The sequence below is a fragment of the Lemur catta genome, chromosome 23 (genome assembly GCF_020740605.2).
Source record: "Lemur catta isolate mLemCat1 chromosome 23, mLemCat1.pri, whole genome shotgun sequence".
NCBI classification, from domain to species: Eukaryota; Metazoa; Chordata; class Mammalia; order Primates; family Lemuridae; genus Lemur; species Lemur catta.
In genome coordinates, this window is record NC_059150.1 from 5,855,483 (window position 1) to 5,870,509 (window position 15,027).

The following is a 15,027-nucleotide window of genomic DNA, read 5'->3' on the forward strand; positions in this document are numbered from 1 at the left end:
TACCGCCTTTTGACTACCGTGAATGAAGCTGCTATGAACACGTGTGTACGTGCACTTGGTTGAGTGCCTGTTTTTAATTCTTTTGGGCATATACCTAGAATTGCAGAGTAATACGGCAATTTTATGTTTAACTTTTTTGAGGAACTGCCAAATTATACATTTCTTTTAGAAATAGCAACCTCACTCTGGTACTTTCGTGTATATAAAAAGGGAAGGAAAGTGGGTGGAGAAGCCCTGGGCTAGGAGTCAAGAGACCTGGGTTCTCTTTCTAGCTTTGCCACCAACCACCTGGGTAACCTTGAGCAAGTCACTTGCCCTCTCTGGGCTCTTGTTTCCTCATCTCACATGAAAGGAGATTGTATAAAGCTAAATGATCTTTAAATTCTTTTCTTCTTTTAAGATTTTGTTGGAAAATATTGGGTTCCAGGGAGTAACGGGGGAGAGAATTGTTAGACAGCTAAATTTGATTATCTCAATATTCTTTTTCTACTGTGTTGTTAAATTGTGAGTTTAAAATGTCCCAAACAATCGGGTTTTTTTCTTGCCAGTGTGTTTCTGGTTTAATGAATAGCTTCTGGCTTCCTAATTCCATCAAGATTCCCCAAATTAAATATCCTTCCCTTTTCCATTCCTTCCTACGGCTTGGCAGCTCCTAAACCAGACATGGCGGTCACAGAGCCAAGACGAAGCTGTCACCGTGGCTGAAGGGATGCTGAGCCTTCCCCTAGCGCAATTCCCTCCACACCAAGTTTCGGCTGGATGGTTGGAGTCTGGTCTCTGGAGGTGTATGAGCCAAGGAGGGGGCATTGACAGGCTCTTTTCAGAACAGTGTAAGGACTGTCTTAGAGAGTTAGGAAGAACCAGAAACCTGTGATGCCTTCTAGCCAAAGGGTCCCTGCTTGGGAGATTTTCTGTGCTCTTAACCTTCTTGCAACTGGTTGGTTTCTTAGCCAGAATCAGCATCTGTGTAGGAGGCGTTTTTTCTTCTACTAGTTAGTAGCCTTCGCAGTACGCAGCCCGGGCCCACAGCAAGTGCTCTCCTGCGCCTCCTGGTGGTTTTCCGGGGAAACGTGAGGTTTTAAAAACATGATCCAAGTGTCTTCTTTTTTTTTTTTTTTTTTTTTTGAGACAGAGTCTCGCTTTGTTGCACGGGCTAGAGTGAGTGCCGTGGCGTCAGCCTAGCTCACAGCAACCTCAAACTCCTGGGCTTAAGCGATCCTACTGCCTCAGCCTCCCAAGTAGCTGGGACTACAGGCATGCCCGGCTAATTTTTTCTATATATATTTTTAGTTGGCCAGATAATTTCTTTATATTTTTGGTAGGGACGGGGGTCTCGCTCTTGCTCAGGCTGGTCTCGAACTCCTGAGCTCAAGTGATCCACCCGCCTCGGCCTCCCAGAGTGCTAGGATTACAGGCATGAGCCACCACGCCCGGCCCAAGTGTCTTCTTATTTTGTTCATTGAGTCATTAATTCATTAATTTGTTCATTTTTTTCATCCATTCATACATCCATCCATTACATATTTTGGGGGGATCTGCTATGTTTTAGGTACTATGATAGATTCCAGGAGTAGAATAATAAGACAGGGCACTTCCCCTTACAGAGCCTTCATTTTTATAGGGGAGACAGACAAGTGGCTTTTGGAATAAATACAAAGTGAAAAGCGTCATGGTGGGGAGAGCAAAGGGTATGCAGGAGCACAGACGAGGGACACGTGGGTCAAGTCCTAACAAGAGGAGGCAGACTCAGAACATTCTAGACAGAGGTTGATCTGTGCAAAAGTCAGAGCATGGTGTACGGAGGGACCTGGTCGGCTGGAACACAGGACATGAGGGGGTGGTGAGAGCTGAGACGGCACAGGGGACACACTCTGCAGGGCCTCTGAGCCATGTCAAGGACGCTGCCTTTACCTCCTCAGCAGCAGGGAGCTATCGAGAGTTGGACTAGGGGGAGTGACATGTTTACGTTTGCCCCTTAGAAATAATAGCTCTGGTCGTGGGTGAAGAAGTGAGTCAGAGGGGCAAGAGTGGTGCAGAAAATATCACATGATGCCCCACTAATATGCATGATTCTTATGTATCAATTAAAAATAATAAAAGCAAAAAACACTACTACGGGGGGGAAAAAAGAATGGAAGCAGAGAGACCACTTATGAAGCTGGTGCAGTAACTCTGGCATGAAATGATGGCGGCCAAAACCAAAGTGGTAGCAGTGGGCAGGGAGGCAAGTGGATGGAGCCCAGAAATATGCATGAGGTTGGGGGCAGATTCCAGGAAAAAAAACTGCTAAAATGTGAATCAAATCCTTTAGCTTGCCCCATACCCTGAACGGGGGAGGTTCCTCATCCTTTACAACGATCAGTGGGTGACCTGCATTTTGCTCCAGGTCTCCAGACAGGTGGTTTTGGATCTGTTGCCCTCCCATACTGCAAGCCCCAGAGCCCTGTCCCTGTCCTCTGTACCCTCAGTCAGGATGGATGGGAGGTGGTGGGTGTGCACAGTTGAGAGCTGGCTTCAAGTTGCTGCCAAATACAACTGCGGGAGAATGATGTGTCCATTTGATAGGTACCTATGTAGTCCAGGGAAGCTGGAGGAATTCAAGGGTAGCTCCTCCTGCCTTCCTCTTTGGCACCACTTGGCACCAAGATAGAACAGCAAACTGGACCAATTTTTAAGACTCCGTGTTTCAGGGCCTCGGGTAATCTTAAAGCTCTGTATCTGAGTCTCAACTGTTGGCCCTTCTTGCTCTTCTCTCTCAGGAGAAGGGGAAGAAGGAGGATTTGTCTCTTAAGGATCCATTCCTGGCTTCTTGCACAGCCATTTTTAACTCCAACCCCGTAAGCCTTGGAATGATTTCTGGTGCTTGAGAATGTGAGCTTTGGGGCTGTCATAAATGCTGTTCATTCTGCCGACCACCTGAGGCCCACTTCTTCTGGGTCATTGTCTCACCACTGCCATTATCAGTAAAGGGACAACATCAGGGACCACTGCACCTTAGCTGCACAAAATATTTGCAAAAATCATTAAATAAAGTCCTTTGGGCAACCAAGTTGTTACCTGTCTAACCCATGATCCTCAGGGCTGCCAACATCACCCTGCCCCCCTCGCCCTGGGACCCAAGGACATCGGTGTGATCTCTCTGTGCCCCTGCCCCAAACACACTCAGCCCTAAGCACGCTCAACACCTGTGTTTCAGAGAGGCTGTGAGATTGGCGCATTTCTTACCAGCTCAGCTCATAGCATCTTCTGGATGCTGGCCCTGCAGGCCGGTGGGCCAGCGTTTGTTTTCATGACTGTTCTATGCAGAGCTGCCCTTTCTGCTATAACAGTGCCTCTCAACTGGGGCTGGGTTGCCCTCCAGGGGACAGTTGGCAATGTCTAGAGACGTTTTTATTGGTGGTGGCAGAGGGGTGAGCTCTACTGGCATCTATCTAGGGATCCTGCTAAACGTCCTACGATGCACAGGACACTTCCCCACACCAAGAATTGTTCGGTCCCAAATGTCAATAGTGTTGAGGTTCAGAACCTGTTCTAGAATGTTATTCTGTAACTGAGGGGACCCTTGCGTCCTCCAAGGCCCTGTAGGATTACTAGAGCAAATCGCAAGTTCAAGCCCAACTCACTTGCTGTTGTGTTTCTTTCCCCAGCTGAGCTGTGTCCGGGAGGCCCAGTTAAAGCGGCTGGAGGCAGCAAGACCCCGAGGGCTGGGGAGCCGGGAGCGGGGCCTGGCGCTGAGGATGGCCAGGCAGCAGCCGCCGCCCTGCGTGCACGCAGCCTTCCTCCTCTGCCTCCTCGGTCTTGGCGGAGCCATCGAGATTCCTATGGATCGTGAGTCCTGCTCCATCTTCTTGTCTTTCACTCCTGATTTTGGGCAGCGGAGGGGGAGGGGAGTTGGGAGAGTTAAGATCTTTCAGAGAAGGTCGGGGAGGGGGCAGCAGCGGATTCTGAGACTCAGAACAGAGAACTGGCCCAGGCTCGTGTTTGGAAAGCTGAGCTGCGCGCCATGGGGCTGGTCTCTCGGCTGCGGCTGAGCCGGTGCTGGGCGGGACCAGAGGTGGCAGGCTTGGAATTCTGAGTCCCACTTGGACTTCGTCCCTCTGCTCCTACAGTCATAAAAGCAGCTTCCAGGGTCAGGTGTGGTGGACTGTTCTTACTGGCCTAATGTCTGATCGATCTAAAACTGGACCCTCAGGCCCTCCCAGCTGGATTAATCAGGAGGACGGATGGCCTGGGAAGGGCTGGGAGGGGAATTATCCTTGCAAAAGACATGGCTGAGTGAGACATTGAAGTGGTGCCCCATTATAATGCCTCCACAGGAGAACCAGACACAGATTCCTTCCATTCATTTTCACCTTGCCCGTAATAAAGATGAAAAGTAAAATCCGTGTCATTCTGTTTCTCATGGCTGGGGCATTATTTGACCATCAGAATCATGAAGTAAGCGGCTTAAAATGCTGACCTGTCAGCCCTGTCTCCACCAGCCGTCTCTGTTGCTAGGTTCATAAACAGCCCGTTGATTGGCAGCCGTGCTACTTGGCCACCTGTGCCACAGTCCTGACACTGCTGTGGGCAGTCTTAGCATCCTGGTGCTAAGATGTGTGCACACCACCTCTGGCCCCTGTTCCCCGCATCAAGGAATAGATGGGACCCACGTGATGCCAACCTTGGCTTGGGCCCTCTCCAGTTGACAGATGTCTAGGGAGTGGGGGGAGGGTAATACAGACTCCAGGAAGTCCCCCCTGAGCTCTCCAAAGCCAGGCCCGTGGTCCTGGAGTTAGCGTAGTTGGGAAAAGAGTTGCAGGTGTCTCAGCCCTCCTCCCACGCCACTTCACCGATAACAACTGCCCCAGAGGAGGCAGCTCTTCTGGGCGACAGGCCTGTAGCAGCTGTAAGTCAGACCCAGAGGCAAGATGGGCAGGGCCCTGCCGCCCCGCTGACGGCTCCAGGTATGTGGGCTTGCGTGTGCGTGCACGCGCGCGCGCGCGTGTGTGTGTGTGTGTGTGTGTGTGTGTACGCAGGCACCCACGTGTGTGCACATGCACGGGGAGGAAGGAGAGCAGAGTTGTGAAGGGAACCGTTCCCATGGCTACCGTCTGCTCGCCTGGCTCAAGGAGAGTCTCTCATTAACAGTCCCAGGCAGACAATCTAATAAGGAGCGTAGTAAGGCTGCGTCCCTGGAGAGGAGGAGGGTGCAGAGGAAATTGGGTTATCAAGGAAGTGGTGAAGGCTCATTTCTCTTCTGCCGCTTCTGCTCACTCACTCAGCTGCCGCTCTGATCCCCGGGGCCGGTGAGCGAGGGGCTCCTGCACGGTGAGCCTATAAATAGGTGGCTTTGGCGTCCGTGTTAAGAATCGGGATTTCTAAAGCCTGCTGGACACACAGACACGGCAGGACCCCAAGCAGTCGGGCTCTCCAGGGTACCACTGTGGTGCAGCGAGCTGAGAGTGCCCTGACCTCCCTGCCACCATCTTCCCATGCCAGTGTCCCTTAGGGGAGGGCCAGGAGGACCCACCGCCACCCCGTCCACGTTGTATTCATGGAAACCCAAGCCTTTGCCCGCTCAGAGTCACACAGCAAATGGGTGATAGAGTCAGAGAGAACCCAGGTCTCTTAACCCGTCAACTTGGCACCCGACATGCCCCACTCCCACCTCCTCATCCCGCCTCCTTTTAGTCCTTCTTGGAACCCACTGGGATTGCAGCTGCCATATGCTGGGCAGGGCGCTAAGTGCCATCCCTGTCTCATTATCGTGATTGTCACGGCTGATCCACGAACGAGGTGCTAGCCTTAGCTTACGGGTTAGAAAACAGGGAAGTGGCAGAGCCAGGATGTGACAACAGCACCTCTCTGACGGGGAGGCGAGTCCTTCTGCGACACCTTTCCGTGTCGGGGAGGAGGCCCAGGCTGCCGGAAGCAAGCCGCGTGCATACTGCACCTCCCTGGTCACTGCAGACACGATCGCCATAGCAACGTGTCCCAAAGTCCACCGAGGCTGAACACAAGACAACAGGGAGCCAAGCCCTCCAGAGAGGACCCAGTTGCCCTGGGAGGAGGTTCTCTTCAGCAGGTGTCTTCCTCCTGCTGGGCCCAGCATGACAGACGTCCCGTGTGAGCAGAGCCCCTCTCCTGTGTCACCCCCGGGCTGGGGAAAGGCCAGGCGTTCTTAGTGTTGGCTGGGAGGGCTGGCTGCCAGACGTGGCTTCTGCTCACTTGCCCCGTGGGGCGTGATCGGTGCCTTGAAGGCAGGGGCGTGGCTGCTGCTGGGGTGGTTCGGGACAGTGGCTTCCTGGAGCGGAGCCCTGGGCTCCTGCACAATCTGGCGTTGAGGGCCCGGCCTCAGCTCCCGCTGCTTTGCCAACAGAGTCACACGCACCCCTCCCACCCAGCCCCAAGGAGAACAGTAGGACCTTTGAAAAAAGCAAAGAGTCGCTTCATCAATCAGAGTGGGTTTGCCAAAAAGCGAGTCTGCTGGTCCCCGTCCTCCGGCATCAAGGAGACTCAGCATCAAGGAGACTCAGCCGTCTTCTCCTAGGAACCCGCAGAGGAGGGCAGGGGAGCGCCAGAGACGCTTCCTCCCACCTCCCTCCTGAATAACACTGCAGGGTGGGCTCTGCTCACACGCACTCACACACACTCCTGAGGGGCGGGGTGGGTGCCAGAGGTCGGGAGTGTCAGAGCAGGGAGAGAAAAGAGGTGCGTGAATGAAGAGACCTGGCAGCGGGGCAGGCCCCTGCCTCACCCCCGCAGAGCTCGGTAGGAGCCTCTTCTGCCCCCTTGGAAGCCAAAAGAGCAAATTCATTCTCCACTGGACATCACTGTACAGCAAGTTCCGAAGGAGGAGAGAAGGCAGGTGGTGGGACGATGGGTAGGAGCTTGGTTGTCCTTGTCCCTAGACAGGCTGTCCCCACTGCCATCTCCCTGTGGCAGCTGATCTTCTGGGTTGCTTCTGCCCCTGTAATAGATTCCTTGGCGGCACAGTGGTGGCTGCAGATGCCGTTACTCCTTTAGACGAGTAGATTCTCTGGAGGCCCCTGGCCTGGTGGCCGGTGTGGGGCTGGGGACAGCATCCAGCCAGCTCTAGCTGCCCTGAGTCCCCGGCACCCACGGTCTTACCTCTCACTCACCTTGTCCAACACGTCGAGGAGAACAGAGGCCTGAGGCCCCACCTGGCTCTGGCCAAGGATGCATGTGTAAGAAGAGCTCTGGACCAGGCGTCGGGAGAACTGGTTCTCACGCTAGCTCTGCAGCAAACTTCCTGTGTGATCTCAACCACGTGACTTCCTTCCCTTGGGTTTGAGATTCCCTGGACGATGTCTAGGGTCTTTCCACGGAACCAGCCTATGACTCTATAAGAGAGAGGCCTGACGCCCACGTGGGCTCCAAGGAGTCTGCTGTCAGCCTTCCCGGCTGGGGTGAGCACAGCAGGCTGTGCTCCGTCCCCGGAGTCTCGTGTTGAGAGGTGGGATTTCTGTAGGACAGTGTACTGTGAATAGGAACAGTGCCCGTGAATAGGGCGACAATAACTCACCCTTTCCCTAGAGTCTTGCAAAGGACGGGAGGGGAGGAGATGGAGAGGAGAGAAGGTGCTTTCGTGTGTGGCAGGGACGAAGGTGTCATGGGGGAGGTGAGGCCCGGGAGCTCTGCCTCGCAGCAGTGGCTCAGATCTGACACCTCAGTCTTGCCCCATCCTGGCACCTCGGTCTTGCCCTCAGCCTCCCCCTTGCACCGTGGGCCACAGAGCCCACTTTCCTCGGTGGCATCAGATGGCAGGAAGCATCTTCAGAGTCTCCTTTAAGCAGCATTGTCACTGTGGACACGTGGACTTCCCTGGCGCACCTGCCTTTGGTCGGAAGCTGGTCTTTCTGCCTCACTGTTTAGTTCCGGTCTCCCGGAGAGGTGTCACCTTCTCCACTAAGCCCTTGCGGGGTCTGTTCCCCAGCCCCGCTTGGCCCTCCCACTGAGCCATGCAGCTGGGAGGGGAGCCCTGCTCGGTGCCCTCCTCAGCCCGCCCGCCCCCTCCCTGCATGCTGGGGCGTGAGGACACCTGGGCAGCCGTGCTGTGCGTGCGATAACGATGTTCTCTTCTCTCCCCCACAATGCTAACCCACCGCGGAACTAACAGCAAGCATTCAGAATGAGCGTAAGTCCCCGCCTCTCTGCACCTGCGCCCCCGGGAGACGGGAGGGAGGAAGAGGGGTGAGGACATGCCTGGGCGTCAGTGGCCCCTGCCACACCTGCTGGGACTTGCGCTGGGATTTCTGGACACCAGCGCCCTGGAGTGAGGTCCCTTATGACCCAGGGAGGAAAGGGGCTTCCCACAGCATCCTCCTGCTGGGGAAGGCAGAGGAGCAGGTGGTGAGAGGAGGGTCTTCGGATGGAAGCTGAGATGTCCCCCAGCTGCTGCCGCCGCCCATCCTTACGTGGCTGGCACGGGACCCAGGGTAGAATGCCGGAGCTCAGGGCCTAGGATGAGAGGATCTGGCTGCTTGACCTGCAGACAAGTCCCTGGGAAGTTGTCAGGGACCGAAGCCTCTTTCTGCCCTGGCCACCCCATAGTCTGGCCACCTCTTGAGCCTCTAGGGCTCAGAACCACCATGACCCCTAAGTTCTGGAAATCTAGCTGTTTTTTGTTCCCCTATTCATTCGACAAACATTTATCAAGAACTGTTGTGCATTGTGCTAAGCATTGGAATGTAAGAATGGGTAAAACAAAAGCCTGGCCTTCCACCTCTCCTAGGGAGACTGTGGGATCTTTCTAAGGGATCCTTCTTAAGCTTATCCTTTGACACCCACCTCCTTCCTGTGGCCCCTTTAAGAAGCGGGGTCTCTGGACTGGGGCCCTGTTCTCCCCCACTTGCCTGCTGCATGTGTGGCCCCTGAAGCTCTTGATTGAGCTCAGCCATTCCCAGGCCCGGACCTGGCAGGGCCTGCAGCCCTGACTGCCCCCGTGTGCCCTGTTGCAGTGACCCAGCCGCCGACCATCACCAAGCAATCGGTGAAGGATCACATCGTGGACCCCCGCGACAACATCCTGATCGAGTGTGAGGCCAAGGGGAACCCCGCCCCCAGGTGAGTGGAGGGAAGGGGGCCTCCAAAAAGGCCATGGGAGCCTAATGGGTGCAGTGCACACCGTCTGGAGGATGACCACGCTTGAAGCTCTGACTCGGGCGGGGCAAAGGCAATATACATAACCTAAACATTTGTACCCCCGTAACATGCTGAAATGAAAATCAAACCCAGACGTGACAGTGCCCCACGTGGGGTGTGTCTGTCAGCAGGAGAAGTGAGCCGGAGCGAGGCTGCCGGTATGTGGCAGCCTCATTCTGGCCTCCAGGTTTGCACCAGACGGTCTAAGCCAGAGCTGTGAGCTCGGGAACCGGCAGGGACTCCCCCGCCCGCAGGTGGAGTCAGCCTAAAGGGCCAGTCAGGGCCCCAGGGACCTTGCTTCCAAGGTTTGCTCCTTTCCCCCATGGCTCCTCTGCAGGACAATGATTCTGTGACACGAAACGGCTACTGCTGCTCTTGCTTTTTCTTTTTTACCAGTATATCATGAGCAGCTGAGGACGTGAGGCTCTGGCTGTAGCAAACACACACACCCTCCCAGGAGCCGCGGAGGGGGGCAGTCTGGCCCGCTTCTCCCAGGGCTCCATTCCAGTGCGATGATTTTCCTTTAAGAGCTGCCCCTGCCGCAGGCTACAGGGTGTGGCCACTGCTTTATAACCTGCACTCGCTGAGCAGGTGCACAGACAACCTAAGCCACGTCACTTTGGCTTTGGAGTGGACTATAAAATTAAGGGACTAGGGGACGCAGAGCTAGCTCTCTGATGGGTGAAACATTTGAGTTTGCATTCCTAGGAGGAGGCTGGTATTATCCTGGGGTGGAAGGAGCAGCTGGATTTTAAAAATCAAAATCACTGCCAAGGCCTCAGTTATGTACTTAAAGAACATAGTCCCGCAGTGGCTACTTGAGCGTCTCCCGCTTTGGCCCTTGGCTGGAGACTCACCTGGGCGGGGCCTGGACCTTGCATGTTACCAGGCTCCCCAGGTGGTTCTTGTGCTCAGCCAGGCAGGGACCTGTTGGCGTGGGAGTGTGGCAGGGGGGGTGAGAGCGGGAAGCTTGGCGCTGCGCCGGGGCCAGGAGTCTGAGATCCACGCGGAGCCCACGCCATCGGTCTTGGTTGCCCCTGCCCCCATCGCCCACAGCTTCCACTGGACTAGGAACAGCAGGTTCTTCAACATCGCCAAGGACCCGCGGGTGTCCATGAGGAGGAGATCCGGGACCCTGGTGATTGACTTCCGCAGTGGCGGGCGGCCGGAGGAATACGAGGGGGAATACCAGTGCTTCGCCCGCAACAAATTCGGCACGGCCCTGTCCAACAGGATCCGCCTGCAGGTGTCTAGTGAGTAGATGAGCTGGGGCCGAAGTGCCCTGCTCCCAGGCAGATGGGGGGCATGGAAGGTCATTCCAGAAGGGCCGCCCCCGCCCTTGCCAGCAGGTGCTTTGATGCTCTGCATGCATCTCCCCCAACTCAGAAAGTTTTCCGGGAAAGCAAACTTCCAAACCAAAGTCTGCAGCAACGACACTGGCCGCTCTGGGCACAGGAGAGGGGACAGGAGGAGGCACCTTTGAAGATGCGCATCCGCCTGACAAAAGGCCTCCCTGCTCCTGCCTTTCCAGGGCTGCCCCTCAAGTGGGCTCACGTGCCCCCTCCTCTCGCCTCACCCTCCTCTCGCCTCCCTCCTTGTCCAGTTGCCCCTCCCCCCCGTGCCTGCCTCCGACCCCGCTCCTTGCCCTGGCCCGCGGCCCCCTCACTCCATCCTCCTTGTCTGCTTCTCCCCAGAATCTCCCCTGTGGCCCAAGGAAAACCTAGACCCCGTCGTGGTCCAAGAAGGCGCCCCCTTGACGCTCCAGTGCAACCCCCCGCCCGGCCTTCCGTCCCCAGTCATCTTCTGGATGAGCAGCTGTGAGTTTTGGGGGCCCGGCGAGTTATTTACATTTTAATCTGAGGGAGTGGGGCGGATGTGTTAGGTAGGGAGGGGCTTGCCCAAGCTAGAAGACCTTGGCTTGCAAGACGCAGACGCACAGTGGCCATGAGGCCCGTTCAACCTCTCTGGCCCTCAGTTTCTTCTCATGTTTCCAATTAAAATAACGGGAGAGGCGTGATGAAGGGAAACAGAGGACTGCTGCCTCTCTGTGTGTCAGTCTGTACGTGCACCTGCCACCTGCCTGTCACCGTCACTCTGTCCCTCCCTGAGTGCTCACCAGCCTGCTTCCCAAAGAGGCTGCCCTGTCCGCGGGGCAGCGTCATGAGCTGTTCTGAGGGTGGCTTTGTGCTCAGCCACCGTCCACCTCTGCCCCCATCACGGTGCACGTGGTGGGCAGGGCTGCCAGGCTGCCGGGCTGCCGGCCAGCGGCTCAGTTTCTGTGTTCACAGCTCAGACTCCCTCTCTCATGCCCATGTCACACTCGTCACCAAGTTGTGTCCATGCTCCCTCCCCAGCAGATCTCAGACCCTCTTCTTCTTTCCATCCTCACCGACATCTCCGCAGCCCCGGCCACCACCGTTTTCTCCCTTGGTTACAGCAGTGGCCCATAACAGGCCTCCCGGGTCTTTCTGAAAACAGGAATCTGACAGTTCCGTTTATCTGCTTAAAGTCCTCCATTGGCTCCTCCATCACCTCAGAAAAAGTCCAGACCCCTTTCCCTGGCACATAGTCCCCTTCCTGATCTGGTCCCTCTGCCTCTCCCCCCGTCTCCCACCGCTTCCCCCAGAGCCTTGAGTGCTCTTAGCCTTTAGCACAGGCTCTTCCTGCTACTTGCTGACCTCTTGGCTTCTGTCTCTTCTGCCTGCACAAGACGTGCAGCCTTCAAGCCTCAGCTTAAGAAAAGTGTGGCCTGCCGGGCATGGTGGCTCACGCCTGTAATCCTAGCACTCCTAGCGCTACAGGAGGCTAAGGCGGGGGGATTGCTTGAGCTCAGAAGTTCAAGACCAGCCTGAGCAACAGTGAGACCCCGAGAAAGAAAGAAAGAAAAGAAAGAAAGAAAGGAAGGAAGGAGAAGGAAGGGAAGGAAGGAAATCAGGAAAAAAAAAGGAAAGTGTGGTTGTGAACCATCGGCACGGTGGGCAGGCAGGTCTGCAACTAAAATCCTACTCTCCCTTCACTCCCTTGGCAACCTGGGACACGTTAAATCCTCAGCTTTCTTATCTGTAAAATGGGAATGAGCCCTACTTCAGAGCTGAGAGGATTGGACTAAAAAATATCAAGTTCCTGGCACCCACCTCACCTGCTGTGAGTGCTCAGTCAACAGAACACGGTGCCGACTGTGACCGCTGTCATTGCTCCTAACCTCCAGCGCGCCTCTGCTTCCTTGCAGCCATGGAGCCCATCACCCAAGACAAGCGCGTCTCCCAGGGCCATAATGGGGACCTGTATTTCTCTAACGTGATGCTGCAGGACATGCAGACCGACTACAGCTGCAACGCCCGCTTCCACTTCACCCACACCATCCAGCAGAAGAACCCCTTCACCCTCAAGGTCCTCACTAGTAAGTGCGGGTCCTGCCTGGGGCTGGGGGCCAGAGGGAGGAAGCCCACTGAGCCCAGGCAGCCCCGGGTACGTGAGTCTGGGGGGACACTTGTCCCTGAGGCTGACCTAGAAATCCCCCCAGCTCATTGTTCCTGAGCTACTGCATCTGCTTTTAAACCACATCTCTTGATGCTGAAGGCTTGAGTGAAACTTGGAACTTGGTCCTACTCTCAGTGCATCTCAAACAGTGGTGACAGTCAGAACCACACTGGAACTCTGCAGACACACCCAGGCCCGGCGTCATAGCTGGACAGCCCTTGTCCTCTTTGGTCCTCATTAGCTGTCCGGGTGTTTCCGATGCACACCAGAGTCTGAGAACCCCTAATGTACGTGGCATTCCTATCAGGACTCAGCTGGATTATTTCTTTTGTTCCAGTCATTGCTTGGCTACCTTTATTTCTAGAAGCAAGCCATAGCAGAAAATAGCCAACTGCGTGGATACATCACAGTACGGTTTGGTTCTGTAGTATGTATGTGCTGAACCATATGGATTCACTATGTTTGTAAGTTGCAGACTTATGTTTTAGTTTTATTTGTTTTTGTTTCTATTCCCTGATTCGGTTTGGCTGGTATGAAAGCAAATCAGCATTTCCCGGCCCATTGTCGTTGCTGGCCCTCCACGGGGGAGAGAGAGGCTTAGTCAGAAACGCGCTTCTTGGCAGGGACAAGCCAGCCTGGAGCTGGTGCCCACGCAGGACGTTGCGAGTTGTCTGTGTTGGTAACGTGTCTTCCGTAGAGGAGCCCCCCAAAGAGACCTTAATCTGTCTGACTCGGGCTGCGAGTGTTGTTTTCAATTCTGTGGACAGTGAGGATTGGGGGGGGGGGGGCAGGCAGAGAGCACCAGGTGGGTGCTGGAAGTTTCCATGGGTTGGAGAAAAGAGGCTGATCCCCACCTTCTGGGAGCCCCCCTGGGTGGGTGTGGGTCAGGAGAGGCTTGGGGGAGTCACTCCTCATTCAGGACAAGTGGGGACCCAGCCCTCAGTGTTCTTTTCCTCCTCCGTCAATCCCTGCTGAGGAGGAGGCCGGGGGTCCTGGGAGCCAGCGCAGCCCGGCACTCCGTTCCCACCATGGCACAGAGCTGGGTCTGCAAGGGAGCAGCTTCCTTTTTCATTCCCCTTCTCGTGTTTTCTTTTTCCCTCCTTTTTTTTCCTTTTGCTCTTGTATTTTCTTCCTTTTTCTGTTTCCCTTTCTTCCTCTCTATTTCCCCTCCCTCTTTCTTTCTTCTTTTCTCTCTCTCTTCTTTCCTTCTTGAACTCCATTCCTACCCTCCTCTGCCCGCCTCCCTCCTGCCTCTGCAGGTCCCCACGCACTGCTCTGAGTCGGTGTGGAGCTGCCCCTAACGTGACAGCCGACAGGACTGCCCGAAACCCGCACAAGCCCCTGTGTTCCTGGCAGGGGGACCCAGCCTCTCGCTGCCTGCTCCCCCTCCCTGGCTGTCATAGTCCTGACCTAGGCCTAGGGAGACCCCCTCGAGAAGGAAGTTGGTTGTCTGCAGTGACTCCTCGGTGCACATTGGGTGACTGCCGGCCAGCTGGCTGAGCCAGGGAGGACAGTGTGGTCTGCCCAGGGCCTCGGCATGGGCTCAACAGCCAAGACAGGGCTGGGAGTGCTGGCAGTGGGGGGAACAGGGACGTCAAGAGCAAGATGCTCGCTGAGCTGACCCTGGACAGCCTTCGCTGTCATCGCCTGGGCCCCTCTCTCCTGGCCCACACGATGCCGGAAGTCAGCCTGCTGCCTCTGGAGCTGAGTCAGTGACCTTCTGCCGTCCCAGGCAGAGGCCATCACTGGGGTGGGGCAGAGGCCAGGAGATCAAGGTAGTGAAGAGTCTTCCTCTGTAGAGTTAAGCAGTTGGAGATTTAAACAACATTTAGGGGTTGGACTTTCTAGAAACACTCTTTCCCCTACCAGAGGATGGAGGGGATGTTTGTCTCTAGTTCGTTTCTGGGTCCCCAAATGGCGAGAAACCTTCTAGGTGACTGAAACAGACTCCTGTCAGCTTCCTGAAGTTCTCCCAGGGGCAGCTTTGGCTGGGAGCAAGTTCTGGGCATCTGATGCAGCCCAGAATTGGGCACAATTGCTTAAAATAGCACAGTTGTGCTCTGTCTGGAAAGGACACAGCTTTCTCTTGAACCTTCAGAAGCAGGCCTGGCGGCGGGAGGCAAAGCAGTCGAGTTGGGACAGCTTCAAAAGCCCTGTTCTCGCCAGGGGCTCCCGCCACAGTTTGCCCACTGGGAAGAAATAGATCTCATCACACCCAATTCTTTATTACCTGCATTAAAGGAAGGGGATAAAGGTATATGGTACAAAATCCTGGGTGATCTGGAATCATTTTTAAACTCTGGGGGTGCAGTCAAAGATAAACAGTGGAGTCAGACTAGCAAAGACGTACCTGTCCCATTTTGCCCACAGGTACCGGGTCCTTCCTGGTTCTTCCTGCCG

At 55.3% G+C, this 15,027-nt stretch overlaps 1 protein-coding gene across 1 annotated transcript in view; it reads left to right on the top strand.

Moving 5' to 3' along the window:
- The window catches only part of NFASC (neurofascin), an 83,263-nt gene that overhangs the window by 13,216 nt on the left and 55,020 nt on the right, over nt 1-15,027 (top strand). Inside the window, exons 2-6 of the mRNA XM_045536327.1 lie at nt 3,648-3,828; nt 8,964-9,069; nt 10,204-10,400; nt 10,842-10,964; nt 12,377-12,547. Of these exons, the coding sequence (XP_045392283.1) occupies nt 3,738-3,828; nt 8,964-9,069; nt 10,204-10,400; nt 10,842-10,964; nt 12,377-12,547 (688 nt within the window). The 5' untranslated portion in view covers nt 3,648-3,737. The remainder of the gene's footprint in view (nt 1-3,647; nt 3,829-8,963; nt 9,070-10,203; nt 10,401-10,841; nt 10,965-12,376; nt 12,548-15,027) is intronic.